Raw genomic sequence first — 18,799 nt, 5'->3', positions numbered from 1 at the left:
AGTGCCCATGTTCTTTGTAATGAAGGAACATGTAAGCCTGTGCAACAATGTGATATGAACTAATATGTTTTAATAGTTTTTGGACTACAATTAATTGAGCTCCATGACACTGAGGAATTAGCAATATCAGTCATGTTGACAATAAGAGAAATATACTGTACCACTTAACTTTTCCTTTAATTCCCTGAGAAGTGAGCTTAAAGTTTTCCCCTTACCCTAATTTAACTATATAGGATATCATGTTACTGTATTACAGTATCAAACCTTAGCTGTACGCTTTTGATAAAAGCACTTTAATTTTTTTTAAAATGTATTTAATGTATTAATGTTGAAAGTTTAGCGATTAAAAGTAGGTGTCATTTGACTATGTGAAGTTTGTTTGTGTTTATTGAAATAAAGAACAGTATAAATGGATAATAAAATGTGTGTATTAGTCTGGAGGTGACATTTTGTGAAAGAAAACTTCACGTTTGTGCAATAATTCTGGGATTTTGTCTTTTTTAAGGTCTCGTTTGTGACACATGGAATGAAAACAGGCCAAGGTCTTCAGCATGTACATTACACTCGTTACACACATTATGTAGCACCTGTAAAATAGGTCAACAACCATAAAGTCACCATGTCTTTTTTTATTGAAGAAGCCACTGGTTGTGAAATCTTAAGGCGAACAGCAAGAGAAAAAGTACCACAGTGCTTCCCCTTCTCCTGATTCTGGAACATCCTGTTTTCCAGTTTCAGCCTTTATTATAAAGGCAATTTAATGTCCCTGCTGTATGTGGGCAATCTCAATCTCATCCTCAACATTTGAGGACAATAGAAAAGGACATTTGTTTTGATAGGGAAAAGCCACTTTCCTTTCAGCTGCAGCACTTTGAAAAGTTGGGTTTCATTGAAAATAGTGTCCTCATTTTGAAAATTGTAATGCCTTCACTTAAGAAAAACATTTCCTACAAAGAAAAACAAATGTTACTAGTGATTATTACAGGGAATGTGTGAACATTTGGGAGTTCTTAACCATCTTTGCTATTCAAATAATCATTTTGAACATAAAGTAATATTTTTGAAAGGCGAATTTGTACTGTTGGGTAATAAAAGCCTCGGGTTTTATCATCCCACAGGGAATCCTGTCTCCATTTCAGTCTCATATAGCATGAGATTGACCGGCGACCTGCTCTGTGTAACCAGCTGTAGACGTGGACACGCACACACACACCCAGTGAACAATAAGTCTGTGGACCAAGAAAACAGTGGATGGCGAGTGTTTGCGTTTAAAGTGTGTGTGACCAGGGCAACCGTGCGCCCCACGTGAGCTGGCTTGCGTCAGAGCCCTTCATATCCTGGCGTGCCAAAACACCATCATCTTTATTTAACGTAATTCATGTTTGATTTATAGTTAATGTTACACAGAGAACATTCCAGACACACCTTAACCAGTGACTTGACTTAACATCCAGCTCTTAGTTCAAAGGAGCGTGTTTGGCTTTGACTCAAAAAAGGTGTTTGATTCTCACAAGCAGGATTTGGTGGTTATTGTTCCTCTATGTGCTGAGCTCTGTTTGACACTATTTGGCCAGATGCCACGCTGAGTCTGCTGCACATTCCAGTTGTCTCATAACCACATGCTTGCATGTCCAGGTTCCTTCACCTGGGAGACACAATGGAGAGTTTACAGAAGTCCTGCAGCAGAGAGCAGAGTTGTAAGATTCAAGCCTCTGTCATCATATGAAGGTAAATCCTCTGGGTTTCATCCAAAATAAAGGGTTATGTGACATTACATGACATACAACCCTTTAAGCTTAATAACATTTGCTGACAACCTGTTGGAAAAAACTCTGAAGTCTTTGAAGGAAAACAAGACATGAGCATTTACCAGCTGGAAAAGATTGTTTGACAGTATGTTTTCAGACTATATTCAGATTCAAAACCATAAATATGTGTGGCCAGGTTGACTCACTTGGTAGAGCAGGCGCACGTATACTGTAGTAAGGTTTATACCTTGAAGCAGAGGTCCAGGGTTCGAGTCTGACCTGTGGTGATTTTCTGCATGTCTTCCCCCCTCTCTCTCCCCTTTCTCACCTAGCTGTTCTGTCCATTAAATGCAAACCAGCCCAAAAGAATGATCCTTTTAAAAAAAACTCCAAAGCATGACATTGATGAGAATCGTTGCTGTAAATGTCACAAAAAGTCATAACTGAAAGTTTTAAGAGTCTGGCGATATTTGCTATATTTCTTAATGTCAATAAGTAATATGAAAGGGAGGGAAGTCAGAAAATATTAAGAGACAGATTAAGTGCAGAGATAAAGATCATTCCTTGAAAAATAGCACCACATAAACAATAACTGACCAAATCGGGCCACGGGTGTAACGTGGGGGTGCCCCTTCTCTACTTCCTACCCCCCTTAATTGCGGCGCCCTTGCTTGGACCACACTTATTTTCGAATGCGGCCTTCATTTTAATTTCAACTACACACCTGTAAAGTTTTGTGACTGCGTCTTGCACGGTTCTGACAATATCGCAGTGACATCATCTGTCTGGAGACATATAAACCCTGGGAAACTACTCAAAACCGCCTCTGTGGTTGGTCCCGCTACAGTAGGTGTCTCCAGGACCACATTTTGCCATGATGAAACACACACACACACACACACACACACACACACACACACACACACACACACACACACAAGGTGAAAACAATACTGGCGTTGCTGTCCTGGATGATTACTATTATTTGTTTGGAATTTGAGTAAATATGTGTCATTGATAGTGCCACTTGGGGCCGCCAACACAACCTGCCGACACATAACTACGCATTATGTTTTATACAGTCTATGGTTATTTTGGAACCCACTGCAGTTCTAGGCTGGGGAGGGTGTATTGTTACAGACACGGAACCCCTTCTCTTCTCTGCTTCTCTTTATAGTCGTCAGATTCATCTACCAACCCTTATAGAACTGGCTCAGGTTTGCCTTGGACCAACTCTTAGTTATGCTGTTATAGTTTTAGACTGCCAGGGGACTTCCTTTGACGCACTGAGCTCCTCTCTCCTCTCTCTTTCAATCTGTGTGCATCCATGTCCCAGAAATGCTTTTTACTAACTTAGCTCTGGGGAGCTTATTCCCCAGAGTCCTTATGTTTTTTCGCCCCGCAATTTCCCTTGAATTAGGGTGGCACCTAAATCATGGTTGCACCCCCAGCTGGCACCATCAGACACCACCCACCAAGAGCCTGGGTCTGTCCGAGGTTTCTCCCTAAAAGGATGTTTTCCTCATCACTCGAGGTTTCTGCCTAAAAGGGAGTTTTTCCTCGCCACTGTTGCACTAAATGCTTGCTCCTTTGAGAATTACTGGAATTGTTGGGTCTTTGTAAATTATAGAGTGTGGTCTAGACCTACTCTATCTGTAAAGTGTCTTGAGATAATGTGATACCATAAATACAATTAAATTAAATCAGGCAAGACCCGCCCTTCAGCATTCGCACGCTACGACATGTCACGCGAGGTAACGGAACCTGATTTGTTCAGGTCCTATACCCTGACCAATCGGCTATCCTAACCGTAACTACTCAAGGTCCCAACCCCAATCAATCGGACTACTTCGTGGGGCGGGTCTTGCCAAGAAACCAGGTGGAATCCATAATAAATTTAGCAGCTAGCTGGTGCACATTGCAGAGAATTTAGTAGCTAAAGAACCAGATATTTCCTTCAGGAGTTGGTGAAGACCTAAACAGAGGTAAATGAGAGTCAATATTGGCCTTACATTCATCAGAACAGAAACATGACTCAAAATGAATTACAATGTTACTCCCTGTCTGCTGGATGTGTTGCAACTGTATGCAAACATGTTTTCTTAAAAGGTGATACTGTACGTCAGTTTTGTGTTCCCAGCTTGTCTTCGCTGCCCCCAAGTGGCCAAAAAATCTGTTATTGGTGGTTTAAACAGAGTAAATTTGAACTTGAGGGTAAACGTTAAGGTTCCAAAGATAACTTTTATTTTACCAACAATGTGATCTGAAAGAATTAATTAAGAGGTAGATCAGTGTAGAGGTTTAGAAGAAGTTGCAGTCATTTTCGAAAGTAGCTATCCCTTTATTTATGCTCTTTCAGGAGATTGCTGGGATTAATGTCCAGCAGGGCCACATGTGGTTGCAGAAGCAGGAGTCTCAGTACCAATACTCTTCCAGGCTCATCAACCACATTATTCTCATTTTCAGGTATATGTGCACTTTGTCCTCCCATTGGGTCCAGCTGCTACAGAGCAGAGGATGAGCTGTGGTCGACCACCAGCTGCTGTTTTCTCATCAAAATGGGATCAAAATCTACAATCTGTCTGGAGGATGTTTTACTACAGCTTCAACTCCTGAATATGAATTCTTTACATACTGAAATTGATGATGTGAAATTTCTTTTGAGCTTTTGCACACACACACACACACACACACACACACACACACACACACACACACACACACACACACACACACACACACACACACACAGCAGGTAAATTGTAATTACATTTAGGTTTTGGTTAGTTTCGATTAGTTTCTTTTGACAGAACATTGTTGAAATTACCTAAATTTCTTCAGAAATTCATCATTCAAACAAGCCAATACCGTTTTATGTTGTTTGTGTTTTTTTCTTTTTATACATATATAAATGAGTATTGTTGGAGGAATCCTGAGCTCTCAGGTTTGTATTGCCAACAACTGCTTCTATGTACTTGTTGTGCGAATGACAATGAACATTGAAAACTTTTTTACCAAACAATCGTCAGCCATGCTGAGCGTCTGAAGGAGTCAGTGCGCCCTCATGTGATAATTGGCAGAAAGTGCATGATTGGATCGGCCTCCCAGTGTTGAGCAAGGTGTGAGTCATAGGTGTGAGTGTGTTTGGGTGTGAACATGGTGACGCACCTATTGAGGCAAAAAAAAAAAAAAAAAAAAATTCTATAACTTGAGCTGGAAGGAGCAGGCAAAGCTCAGTTGCCAAGATCCCATTGAGCAGAATGGATACAGACAGGACAAATGTGATTCTAAGAGAAGGCTTCCTGGTGAAAAGGGTAAGACATATTTTGTGTAATACACAATAATACAAATGCTGAAAATTGGAAATTGAATTGAGTCAGTGTGACATGTAGTGAGGGATGTAGCAGATGGTAAATATATTCATATTTGTATTTGTGGAAAGGAGTTTTGGCTATTTTATTGGCTGATGTGAACTTTTATCACTAAAATTGAAGTACCCTACTGTATGTCAAACTAAATAATGTAATGTGTATATAATGGCAGGGCCTTAGAAAGAGAAAAGAGTACTGTATGTTGCTTTTCTGGAAATATAACACATTTGTGATCATTTTTGATAATGTGATTACAGGGTCATCTCGTACACAACTGGAAGCCGCGCTGGTTCGTGTTGATGCCAGATAGGCTGCTGTATTACAAGTACGAAGGAGGCCAAAAAGACTCATGTCAGCGGGGGAAAATCCTCCTGAAGGACTGCGTAATAACTAGTCCTTTTCTGGAGTATGAATATCGACCGGTGAGTTAATCCAGACTCTTATGGACGTTTCAAAGGACTCATAAGTTTTTGTTTCAAACATTTCATTACAGACCTCTATAGTTTTCTGTCTGATGTCTCAGGAAAGAAATGAATTGTTCAAGGTTTCCCTTCATGAAAACGAAAAAGATTCTATAAAATCATTGAAAAAGCAATTCATTTATGTGCCTTTATAGTTTGGTTTGATCCCTCATAAAACAATATATACATAATATATTTGCAGAAATATACAAATTTGAATTCACATTTTTTTAGATCACGCATTCATAGACAACGTGTGCCATGTCTATGGATGCATTACATTTTTTAGTCACGGTTTTCCTTTGTTTATGTTTTTATTGGAAGAAACCACGTTAAAAGGGTGCGGCTTCACCAGCTGAGGCTCTCGGATCCTTTCACATGCATTGCCTCAGGTTACTCTTTTGTCAGGACCTGATCTCCAAGGAACAACTTGTTTTATTGGCCAAATCTGTCATCAATACTAAATATCAGTCTCCTTTCTCTATATTAGGGGTGTGAATCTTCACTGGTCGCACAATTCGATTACGATTCTCCTTCAACGAACCAAATCGTTTCAATATCACGATGCGTCACCTCCTCAATATTATTATTATATTACTACTAGAGATGTTCCGATACCAGTATCGGAAAAGCCTCCGATACTGCCTTAAATGCTGGTATTGGAAAGTACTGGAGTTTATGTACCAATCCGATAGGCCTACATAATTTAGCCCTAAAGAAATTCTACTTAAAATACTTTATTTATGTTCTTTTTCCACTATGACTCGCTGTCAAACTGGATAATAAAGGAAAGTTCTTTTGCGTTTATTATTTGTTCATGTTTCACAAAGAGTTTAAAGGTCCCATGGCATGAACAGTTTTTTTTAACATTAATGTGAGTTCCCCCAGCCTGCCTATGGTCCCCCAGTGGCTAGAAATGGTGATAGGTGTAAACCAAGCCCTGGGTATCCTGCTCTGCCTTTAAAAAAATGAAAGCTCAGATGGGCCAATCTGGAATTTGCCCTTTATGATGTCATAAGGAGAAAGGTTACCTCCCCTTATGATGTCATAAGGAGGAAAGGTTACCTCCCCTTTCTCTGCTTTGCCCACCCAGAGAATTTGGCCCGCCCATGAGAAAGAGAGAGGCATCATGGCTTGCAAACGAGTGACGCATGGCAGTTGGTCAAGGCCACACCCCCACCCTCCACCTTACCCCCCCTCTCTCCTCCTCAACAGCATTTAAAGCTACAGACACAGAAATGGCACATCCTAAGTAAAGCTCATTGTGGGACTGGCTCTAGTGGCTGTAATTCTGCACCAAGGCTGAATTTCGGGAAAGAGACTTCAGATACAGTATTAGGGGACCACTAAGGTCTATATAAAAGAGACTTTAGATACAGTATTAGGGGACCACTAAGGCCTATATAAAAAGAGACTTCAGATACAGTATTAGGGGACCACTAAGGTCTATATAAAAGAGACTTTAGATACAGTATTAGGGGACCACTAAGGTCTATATAAAAGTGACTTCAGATACAGTATTAGGGGACCACTAAGGCCTATATAAGAGAGACTTCAGATACAGTATTAGGGGACCACTAAGGCCTATATAAGAGAGACTTCAGATACAGTATTAGGGGACCACTAAGGCCTATATAAAAGAGACTTCAGATACAGTATTAGGGGACCACTAAGGACTATATAAAAGAGACTTCAGATACAGTATTAGGGGACCACTAAGGTCTATATAAAAGAGACTTCAGATACAGTATTAGGGTACCACTAAGGCCTATATAAAAGAGACTTCCAGATACAGTATTAGGGGACCACTAAGGTCTATATAAAAGATACTTCAGATACAGTATTAGGGGGACCACTAAGGCCTATATAAAAGAGACTTCAGATACAGTATTAGGGGACCACTAAGGTCTATATAAAAGAGACTTCAGATACAGTATTAGGGGACCACTAAGGCCTATATAAAAGAGACTTCAGATACAGTATTAGGGGACCACTAAGGTCTATATAAAAGAGACTTCAGATACAGTATTAGGGGACCACTAAGGTCTATATAAAAGAGACTTCAGATACAGTATTAGGGGACCACTAAGGCCTATATAAAAGAGACTTCAGATACAGTATTACGGGACCACTAAGGTCTATATAAAGAGACTTCAGATACAGTATTAGGGGACCACTAAGGCCTATATAAAAGCATCCAAATAGCAGCATGTCATAGGACCTTTAACAACAACGATAGCAATCATATCACATCCATACAGGGAGTCAACCGCTGTTAAAACAATAAAATATATGTATTTTACACTGGTATTGGATAGGTGCGCAACTTATTAGTACGGAACTTGCAGATACGCAAGTTCAGGTATCAGAATCGGTATTGCGAAGGAAAAAAATTGTATCGGAACATCTCTAATTACTGCACATGGTATTTAACAACAAATTCAAGCAGTCAGATATAAATGAACTCCCTTTTTTTTAGTCTGCGCTTTAAAAAAAGAGACTTCCTGAATGGAGTCTGAACACAGCAGACGACAAAAACAAAACAAAGCAGTGATCGGAAAATCAACAAGTAACATCAGTAGGCAATAATCGATTATGGTCTGTCACTGCATCGATGCAGAATCGTCCATGTCGCGATGCATTGCCGCAATGATTAATTTCAACACCCCTACTCTATGTATGTTTCCTAGTTGGTGTTCAAGCTCCAGACGGATAATGGGGTGGATCATTTCTTGGAGGCTTGTTCCCGGGAGGAGAGAGATGACTGGGCGGGTATCATCATGGCTGCGGTCAACAAGCTGCGGGCGGCTGAAGGTGGGAAGGTGACAAATCAGCCAGACCCTGCTGGATCCCCCTTACACAACATTAATCTGAGGTAAGTCTTACAAACAGCATTTCACCCCCAGAAATGACTTCATCCCCATGTTAAACCTTGTGGTGTTTTCACTGTCTCACCCTGCAGACATCTTACTTTTGTCTCTGCTTGTTTATGACTTTATCTATCCCCGGTTCTCTTTGTCTCTTTCAAAGCAAAGTGTTGGACTCCATGTATGACATCCACAGTGGTATCAAGATGAGCAACCATGTGGAGCAGGGCAGCACTTACAGCAACTGTTTCTCAGGTCAGCCTTTTCAACATCTTTAGTCTTCTCTATTGTCTCAGATGCGGTTTGCTTGGAAACACCTTAAATACATCCACCTTGTAGAATGGGATTGTAGCCCCCCTGGATTTCTGTCTACTTGGTTATAATCCCTGCGTGATGCTCAAGAAGCCAAAGAGGCTGAAATGACAGTAAGAGGTACTATTGAAAGACGGTAAACAGATTAAATTATTGTCACTTTTGCCATTAGTTATCTTCTGTAATTTAGGTTGCATCTTATCATTATTAATTAAAAATGTTTTGAATTTTATACAGTAAGTGCATTTTTAAACAATTTATATGACACCTATTGTACATGATGCATCAGAACAACATACTCTTTCAGTATATATACACATATATAATAATATATATGTGTGTATATATATATATATATATATATATATATATATATATATATATTAAGGCTGTCAATCGATTCAAATATTTAATTGCAATTTATTGCATACTGCATTACATTATGTGCTTACATAATTGCAAAAGGGTTCTCCAATGTTCTCAGTTAGCCTTTTAAAATGATATCAGATTAGTAAACAGAATGTTGGAACATTGGATGAATAGTTGCTGATAATGGACAATGTAGATATTGCATTAAAGATCAGCCACTTCTTTCTACAACAGTCGAGAACTCTTTTGCAATTATGTAAGCACATAATGTAATCTGAAAACTGCTGCCCTCATTAAAAAAACAATGCAAATGATCTCAGCTGGTATTCTGTCTGTAATGGAGTGGAATGGAAATTTCTAAGTGACCCCAAACTTTTGACCGGTAGTATATATACTGTATCTACTGTGTATATATACTGTATCTATATATCTATCGCTTTCAGTGTCACATACTGTACAGACATGTATAGAAATGTGATGTCCCTGCAGGTTCAGCGGTGGTGGACTGGCTGGTGTTCATGCAGCTGGCTCTGACCCGTGTGGAGGCCAGGACGCTGGCCTCGGCCCTGCTGGAGGAGGGTTTCCTGCGCACCGTCGGCCTGAAGAGTGTGGAGGCTTACCGCACCGCCGGCCTCAGTGAGCAGTTCATGGATGACTCCACTGCGCTGTACAGCTTTGTGAGTACCAGGAAGTCTCTGTGTACTGACCTCTCACACTAAGAATAACCACATACATTATAGACAGATCTCCAGCGTAAATCTATGTATTGAGATGGCAGATAGCAGGTTGGAGTAGCATTTCATCCACAACATGTTTGTGTTTAATCCCAGTCTGACAGTTTAAAGAAGAGAGGCAGTGTGAAGGCGGAGAAGTCGCTGTCTGCAGTGGAGCTCAGTGGAAAAGTGATCAAGAGAGGATATCTACTTAAACAGGTAAACCTATTAGATTAGACCTGGCAACCCAAAGCCTGTTCTTATAAATACTACAACTTACTAACAACAACTTTTATAAACACAGGGACACAGAAGGAAGAACTGGAAGGTGCGACTGTTTGTGCTGCGTTCACAGCCTTCTTACCTTCACTATTATGATCCCACCAAGGTGAGTGTACAGACCATGCTATGGAGGGCCAACGCAGTACAAAAAAATACAATTAAGACCACAAAAGAAAGTAATCCAATTACCTGATAGAACCTAAAAGAAATCTACAAAAGTTTATGTATTTCAAATGAGGGTGTGGTAGAAACCTGTAAGGGCTTATATAAAAAAACACACCCAAAGGACCAAATGTAAATGCAAAATCACCAGTACATGTTAAGTATATTAGTGTTCAAAAGTTTCCTATAAAATAAGTTTAAAAAAGAGAAATGCATGCAGAGAAACAGAAGTCATTGCCATATTTAAGGTATAAATAACAGTTTGATCTATTTTTCCATGTCAAATGTTTTAGACAGCAGGGCATTTCTAAGCCTATTTTATACATTGAAAATGACACAGAGGAATCCGTTAAATGTACACTTTCATTCCACAAAAAAACTCCAGGAAATTTGCCACGGGATGTTATATACGTAGGAAGATGAAGATTCTTAGCCTGTCTAGTATGGTAGTTATGGAAATACTGTATGAATTGTTAACAAAATATTTCTCTAAAACTATAAGGTAAATCCGTTATTTTATATTTCGTTTTAAACACAACTATACAGGTTTGAAGAATGTTGATGTCGAAGATAGTCAATAACTGCAATTTAAAAAAGAGTGGTGCGCTTGGTGTAGCAACTTTGGAGAAGGTTTCTTATCTAGTAAAGCTCTTCTGAAGTGTATTTCACCACACAATTACATGACCTCTGTACATTCTTAAATGATGACAACACAGAACAGAGGAGATCCTGGCCCAAACAAGTCAGTTGTTTTGTTCGCCTAAGCCTCAGATGGCCATGACTGATGTGTGTTATTCACTTTTCTGTATTACGTCACTTGTCAGGATGACATCAGCCCCGTTGGCGGCTTCTCACTGCGAGGCTGTCTGGTGTCTTCTCTGCAGGATAACGGAGTTCCCTCAGGTGAGTCCCTGTCTACAACCCCAGTGACCCCCGAAGGTTGTACACTTTTAAACAAAGTTATTCACGCAAATGATTACAAGATAGGGCGAGTAATGAAAAGAAATGGGTTTTTTTTTGACTGCGGTTATATGTCTGGGAGAGAACTTTGCCACTTTCTAAGAGATTAAAATCTCATTATTGTCCAAAAACTTTCTTCATCACGATGAACTTGGGCACTGTAGTTTAATTTGATGTAAATCACAAAAAGTCCCGTTGCTGTACATTTTCACTAGAACATCTGCAACTGAAATTGTCCACAACAAACTATTTACTGCTGTTTGAGTAACATTTGCTAAAAACTACAGCGGGCAGCAGTTTTAGGAAATACAGAAAATTTGTATTTATAACTAAAAAATATGTCTGTCTGTCCGTCCAAAGCAGCCTTATTGTGTCAGTCCTCATGCAGTTCTACTTCACTTACCCGTATTTCTTCTCCCACACAGGTGTGAAAGGCAACATTCAAGGCAACTTGTTTAAAATCATCACTCAGTCAGACACGCATTACTTCATCCAGGCTCCGACCGAGCAGCAGAAGATGGACTGGATAGAAGCAATCAGAAAGCATACATAGAGCAGCCAGTTCAAACTTCACTCCTTAACGTAACCAATGTTTATCCAGGTATGAAAGAAGAAAGATTTACACATTCTGTGAATGCACAGTATACTGTAGCAACAAACTAGGGACATGCAATCAGATGAAAGTGTTTGTAGTTACAAAACATTTCTGTTCATTCATCTCTAAAAATGCTTTCAGCTTTATTGTTCTGTATTTAAAAGTATAATGGGAGATTTTCAGGCTTTTAAAAGCCCAACAGTCGTAGCAAATTCTCTTGTAATCATTCAGTTTAAGTTAAAAGTTTGTCATGTATTTTATAAAAATAAATTTCATTATTAAACTAAAAATCATTTTGACTTTATTCTCCATGTTGAATTTTTTACTTAACTCCAGACACCTGTGGTGAGAAGTACTTACGGAGTTTTTTGAGTCAGCACCACCAGACTTAGTCTTATAATGGCCAAGTGTGGATTTTATAAAACTTAATAAACTTAAATGAATTAAAATCATTAATATCAATATGAATTGTATGAACAATTGTTATATACTGCTGGGAAGTACAGGAAAGAATGTCTAGGCCTTATCATCATTACTGGTTTTCCATCATAGTTTCACACTTTGGTCGGCATGACGGTTAAACAGGTATTAAAATGTATTCTATGTGAAATTTGAAAGGTCTTAAAAAGTCTTACATTTAACTTGGTGAACCTGTGAAAAACCCAGGGACATTTGTTTTTATGGTGTTTCATGGTATTTTGACTTAAGTAAAGGATCTGACACCAAGCTGAAGTACAAGTAGAGACAAGAAAAGCCTCGGGGGGGGAATTTGTCACAATCATCAAGTTTGAGCTCAGCACATCACAGACAGGCACTCCCACTCAGCAAGCTGAGTCGAGCCTTTATTATCTGAATGACTCAACCTGAGCTGGTGGGGCTTTACAGGCTTGTTCCAGTGAAATCACAAGTGACACGAAACCGCAGTGATATCTCATGCTGTACAGTATAGGTCTTACAGTAAATCCGGGTAGCAGTTACTCGACCACATAAATAACAACAAAGGTGATTTATTGCAGTGAAGTAAAGTCAATATGAAACATTCACACAAAAAGTGCTCGGGGTAAAAGGAAAGTACACAAATCAGTGTTTAGTTTTCCAAAGTTAATAATGATTAAAATAACTGAAGGTGTGGCATAACCTTTAATCCCTCCAGTTTAATCTGAAAGCAAACTGAGAGGAATGAAAACATAGTGTGTGTAATACTGGCATGCACTAATGTAGGCTACGTGAAGTGTTTTACGTTATTACACCTGTTACAGTACTTAGTCGGGCACAGAATGACAATCAGTTCAGAAACATTCATATTCGTGCTGGCGCTCGTAAACGTTAAGTGCTTTCAAAGGTTAACTCCAGAGAAATCAAAGACTAACGTCTGAGGTTTGAGTGCACAAAGACGGGTGCAGCACTCCTTTTTGTATAGCAGTAACACGTTTGTAAAAATGTTCATTAGGAAGGACAAGTATTATAGCCTAGACCACATTTGCTTTCAGTTCAAATCACATTCCTCAGTTGATTTAAGACGTCGACGACTGTTGCATTCAGTCATTTTCTTCAAGTCCCCAAATAGGTAATCTAGTGAAGGCACTTTGTCTTAACACGTGATTACGAGGCAGGTGTAACTTTGTTTCCCCCACATCTCCATCATGGGTTCATTTTTAATTTTTTTTACTCAAAAAGTAGCTCTATTCTAACCGTATGTATTGTATACTGTCCCCAAACATCCTCATGTTGTTCTGGTTTGGGTGATGCGCTGGTGCTAGGCCACCTTGGTCAGGTGTAGGTCTCCACAGACTCGTAAGGCAGTGAGGGAGGCGAGCCGGGGGATGCGGTGGCTGAATCCACACAGAGGCTGTCCATCCACCAAGATACGAAACTGTTGGTGCTCACAAACTATCTCCATCTAACAGTCAGAGGGGATGTAGAGGAAGACAAGGTCAGTTTTTTATATGTAAAGGTGCATATATTGGCCTAAATTGTAAACAAAGAAGGTTCATAATTGTATTTAGAGATTGTACCAGAATAGGTTTACATGGTTTAATTTTCAAAAAACACCATATATTTGTTGTACTGCACATTGCTGCAGCTCCTCTTTTCACCCTGTGTGTTGAGCTCTCTGTTTTAGCTACAGAGTGAGACATCTCACTTCTATTCCATCTTTGTTGGGAGTCACACATGCGCAGTACCTAGGTAAGGACTACTAGCCAGTCAGAAGCAGAGTATGAGGGCGTGCCCTGACAGTACCTAGGTAAGGACTACTAGCCAGTCAGAAGCAGAGTATGAGGGCGTGCCACGCTAGCAGCTAGGCGAGCATTATAACGTGTGTTACAAAGTGACCTCGTTTGTCTCTGAAGTAAAGGCTGGACTACAATAGAGCTGTTTGGAGCAGTTTGTGAACAGTGTTTTCTGTTGGAGATGGTAAGTCTCTTTGGGGTGGACTTTTTCACTTTGTAAACCTATAACGTGCACAAAAAATATATATAACACAATAAAGGAAAGGGGAAAAGCCAAAAAGCATAATATGAGCACTTTAACTACATAAAACAATACATTCACTTAGTTACATGCACCACTGGAAATATGTATACATTAAAGGTTGGTCACAACTTAAAGGCCCCAAAAACAGATCTTCTCAATTTGTTTCTTACTATGAGCGATGTCGTTCGTCATGAAAACCCAATTTTCTACCAAAGTTGGAACAGTTTGATTATTTGACTTGAGAGATTGCGCCCTTCAGTGTCAGAAGATGAACTCCGTCATAACGGTTAATCTCCTCTGCCTTTTACATTTTCTACAGCATGGATTTGGTTCTAGGTCTTGGAAGCATACATTTTTGATGACTTGTCAATTCTAACAATGGCCAATTACTTTCTGTTATTAAGGGGATGCCAAACAGACCAATGTGTCTATAGTGTTTAAAGCTGATATTAAAGCTGACTTCGTATTGCAGAGTGTAACTGCAGAAACCATAGGGAGAACTCCAGCAAACACATTTTTACAACCTGTCATTAAGAGACAAAGTCCTTTCCTTTTGTATAATGATCAATTCTTACTTGAAACATCTGCTTTTCAAGCTTATTTAACTGTGTTAGCTGTAGGGTTGGGTACCGAAACCTGGTTCCACTATGGAACCGGTTCCTACGCAACCGGTAGAACGCAAATTTCGGTTCTTCATTTCGGTTCCACTTAATGTGTCGACTGAAATATTTTCCCTCTGTCGCTCCGAAACGGACGTAAAAATATCACACTTTCTCTGTAGTCTACCGTTAGCTAGCTACCGTAAATGTAGGCTACTTTTTAAATGCCATATTTTCCCTCTGGGCTCCCCAAAAAGGATGTCAAAGCATATTAACCATTCACTGCACGTGATCACTAGTAAACATGTTACACTTGCTCTGCTAGTCTATCGTTAGCTAGCTAGCTTTTAGTGCATTTAAAATGCCTATAAAAAGAGCCTTTCTTTGATGTCGTTTTTCAAGAATCGGTTTAGGAATCAGAATCGTTTTAAAAGTACCGGTTCGGCATCGGAATCGTAAAAAAATCCAAACGATACCCAACCCTAGTTAACTGTGTCGCTCTGGATCAGTGTCACCCCGCCACCCACAGTCTACATACACGAATGTCAGAGATCATAAACGTACCTTGAAGGATTCTCCAGGTGCAAAAGGAAAGAAAGAGAGGGTAGTTTCAGGTCTTCCCCACTTTCCAGCCATGCGGGCGTTGCGGTGGACGGCCTTATCCATGAAGCTCACCTTTAACTGAAGGCCCACGTCGCCCTCTGTGTCCTCCTCCTGAGGCTCACTGGACAGAATCACCTCCATGCTGTTCCAACACACACCAGACATCAGGGACTGACAATAGTTGACAATAGTAATAGACAACATTTAAATAAAGGACTACGATGCAGGGGTGGAATGTAACTGTTAACTAGTACTGTTCTGAAGAATACATTTGAGATACTTTTTACTTCACTAAATGAATTTGACAGCTTTAATTACTTTACATATTAAGATTTTGGCACACGAAACAGCTGAAACAATTAGTCGATTGACAACAAAATGTATTGGCCTCTTTTTGATAATCATTTAGTCATTTTTCATGCAAAACACTTCATGATTCCAGCATCTCAAATGTGAAGATTTGCTGCTTTTCCTTTTAAATATTATATTTTATTTAAGAAAAATAAGATAAGATAGACTTTATTAATCCCATACTGGGGATATTCCTGTGCTACAGCAGCGCAAAAGAAAAAAATGTACACACATCAGAATAACACAAATACACATTAAGTAGACATAGGAGAAAAATATACATAAAGTATGGGAAATAGAAAAAATAGAATTAGTTATAATAGTAATATCAATAAAACAAACGTATTTACACAATAAACACCCTTATATAAACAGACAGTATATAAACACAGATATACAGATGAGTAGAGATGACATATTGCACAGTTGGAGGTAACAAAAAGTGATAAATGAATAAATATTATAGTTTTGAGGTTTGCACTATTGGTTTTGTACAAAACAAGCATTGTGAATGTGTCACTTCAGGCTCTGGGTAATTGTGACAGCATTCTCAGAATTTTTACAACCAAACAATCAATCAATCAATTGATTAACGGAGAAAATAATCATTAGTTTCAGTCCTATACAAAATAGTTCAAAATGTGCTCCACCTTTGACAACTACAACAGTGACATCCTGCTTTTACATTACTGCATGAGTAATGAAAATCAATGATATAACAGTACGACAGGGAATCGTATTTTTACTTTGGGGGTGTTAGTACTCAAGCACTTAAGGAAAGGATCGGAATACTTCCTCCACCACTTCTGACATGTTGCTGTTCTGTCCTTTCATTTATTTATTTTTCTTCTGATGGAATCAACTGTGTTATAAATGTACTGTATGTAGATTCTTTGGAGAACAGTGACATCTTCTGGTCTTTATCACAACTGTAATGTAGTAATGAGGCTTTTAATGAAGAAGACTGAATAACAAATATAGTGTATGTGTTTAAGCACACTAATTAATAATAAAAAAAAATGTGTCAAGGGAATGTTGGCTTATGCCTGCAGGAGAATTTATAATACTGTTTATTTTTGTTTCCAATTGCCAGTAGTTGAAAGAACATTTACTCAAATGCTGTACCTAAGTGCACTTTTAAGGTACTTGTACTTGCGTATTTCCATTTATTGTTATTTCATATGTCTACTCCACTACATTTCAGAGGGAGATATTGTACTTTTTACTCACTGCATTTATCACAAAGCTAAAGTTACTTTGAATATAATTTTTTGGAGACAAAATGTATGATCAGTTTAAAGAATATGGTGCACTGCTTTACATTAAACTATCCAAAATGACATAAAGTAGTTAGAGTGAAAGTATTGCTTACATGTTAATGCATCAGTACGACACTGACAGGGGCCATTCTGCATAATGACATGTTTTCCTTTTGCTAACTTTAGGTACTTTATGTTGCCATTACTTCTTTTGAGTCCAGGACTTTTACTTATAAGGGAGTGTTTTCATAATGTGGTATTACTACTTTTACTTTAAATGATTTGAATACATCTTACAGTGATCATGTACACAGCTCTGTCTTTGGTCCTGATTATGCAACGCTGAAACATAATAAACTACAATTTTCTTTACAAATATTTCATTTTATTGGGATTTTTGGCTGTCGTGGACATTGCATTATTACAAATCTTGCTAATTTCCGTTTGACAAGATGACAAAAGGACACTGGTATCACAATGACCTGGCAACACCAAGCTCTGATTAAAAGTTTTTATTACGAGGCCGGCTTACAAAATCATTAATAGGGAAATGAAAATAAATGAAAGTGAAAAGCTCTGTCGTGTTACTTTCAGTGTTTAGGAAAGGGAGGGTCCTTTAAGAACACTTGTCCTTAAAACCCTCCTGATGTTTTTGCAGCTGAAAATACATTTTTGACATAAAAAAATTAAAATTCTGCATCACAGTTTATTTTGGCACAGTATGTTTTTTTTCTGTACAGCCTAATTGTCATCTTTTACTGGAACTTAATTGATGAATGAATGAATAAATAAATAGTCAGCTGATGTTATCAACCAAAGAATTCCAGTGTGACTCTTCAGATTTCATGGGATTTTGCAGCTCTCCCACGCACATTCACATACTAACCTATAATTAGAAAACGCACTGGCATTACAAAGAGATTTTCCCAAAACAGGGCTAGTCCTTGGGTGGGTGACATAAGCCTTTAGGCTTAGACTCAAACACAGACAACAGCTGTCAGTGTGCTTTACAGTTCTGTTTTATAACAATCCAGGGCATTTTTTATCACAAACTTTAATTGGCTGCCACGTCAAATGTGCAACAGTAGGCTGTATCAATAATGTATAGTCCGCTTTTTTATTTCAAAATGAAAACAGGTGTATGCACTTACCTCTTGGGTTTTTTGTTAATAATTCCCATAACAACCAGTTTCATTGAAGGCCGCATCCCACCCTTTATTTCTCCGGTGTACTCCCCCTGTGAAACAATGGACATGTCTACAGATGAGCGGGCAAACAGGGTGAGGCCTACTGCTACACACACTCAGTGTATTCATGGAGGGGGAAACTGCTGTTTCTTCATCATGCAGCCTGCCGGTGTCTTAATTAGCGGTGAGCAGCAACCTATGGCACCGATGGGAACAATAGCTTTATTGATCCACATTCTTAACAATCAGTGACTCAGCTGCACAAACTATGCTTCTGTAGCCTATTTCTTTCAGTAAGCCATGCCCAAGTCACATATTTGAAACGAAACGTTGTAATGCATGCCACAAAGCCAACAAAAAAGCACACATCTACATACATTTTCTTTCTTGTCGATTTCTTCCATTCCACTCAGGGCGTGATGCAGTGTGGAGGTTCCGAGCGATGATGCCAACTGAGGACTGATTGACTCTGCCTCCAGCTGGCA

At 39.0% G+C, this 18,799-nt stretch overlaps 2 protein-coding genes across 2 annotated transcripts; one reads left to right on the top strand and one right to left on the bottom strand.

Annotated features, from left to right (window-relative positions):
- Positions 1-4,952: 4,952 nt before the first annotated feature.
- On the top strand, positions 4,953-12,134 carry plek2 (pleckstrin 2). Its single transcript, XM_078277318.1, has 9 exons — positions 4,953-5,062; positions 5,377-5,541; positions 8,271-8,455; positions 8,611-8,702; positions 9,618-9,805; positions 9,959-10,060; positions 10,146-10,229; positions 11,110-11,188; positions 11,671-12,134. The coding sequence occupies exons 1-9, from the start codon at positions 5,009-5,011 to the stop codon at positions 11,796-11,798; spliced, it is 1,077 nt and encodes a 358-aa protein (XP_078133444.1). The 5' UTR covers positions 4,953-5,008; the 3' UTR covers positions 11,799-12,134.
- Positions 12,135-12,831: 697 nt separating this feature from the next.
- LOC144535060 (galectin-related protein B) lies at positions 12,832-18,799 on the bottom strand. Its single transcript, XM_078277326.1, has 4 exons — positions 18,692-18,799; positions 18,279-18,364; positions 15,479-15,659; positions 12,832-13,740 (listed from the first exon to the last, which is right to left on the bottom strand). Exons 1-4 carry the CDS (start codon positions 18,716-18,718, stop codon positions 13,597-13,599), a joined length of 438 nt encoding a protein of 145 aa, XP_078133452.1. The 5' UTR covers positions 18,719-18,799; the 3' UTR covers positions 12,832-13,596.

Source organism: Sander vitreus, chromosome 20 (assembly GCF_031162955.1).
Source record: "Sander vitreus isolate 19-12246 chromosome 20, sanVit1, whole genome shotgun sequence".
NCBI lineage: Eukaryota > Metazoa > Chordata > Actinopteri > Perciformes > Percidae > Sander > Sander vitreus.
Note: the sequence above shows the minus strand (reverse complement) of the source record. Positions and strands in the feature narration are given on the sequence as shown.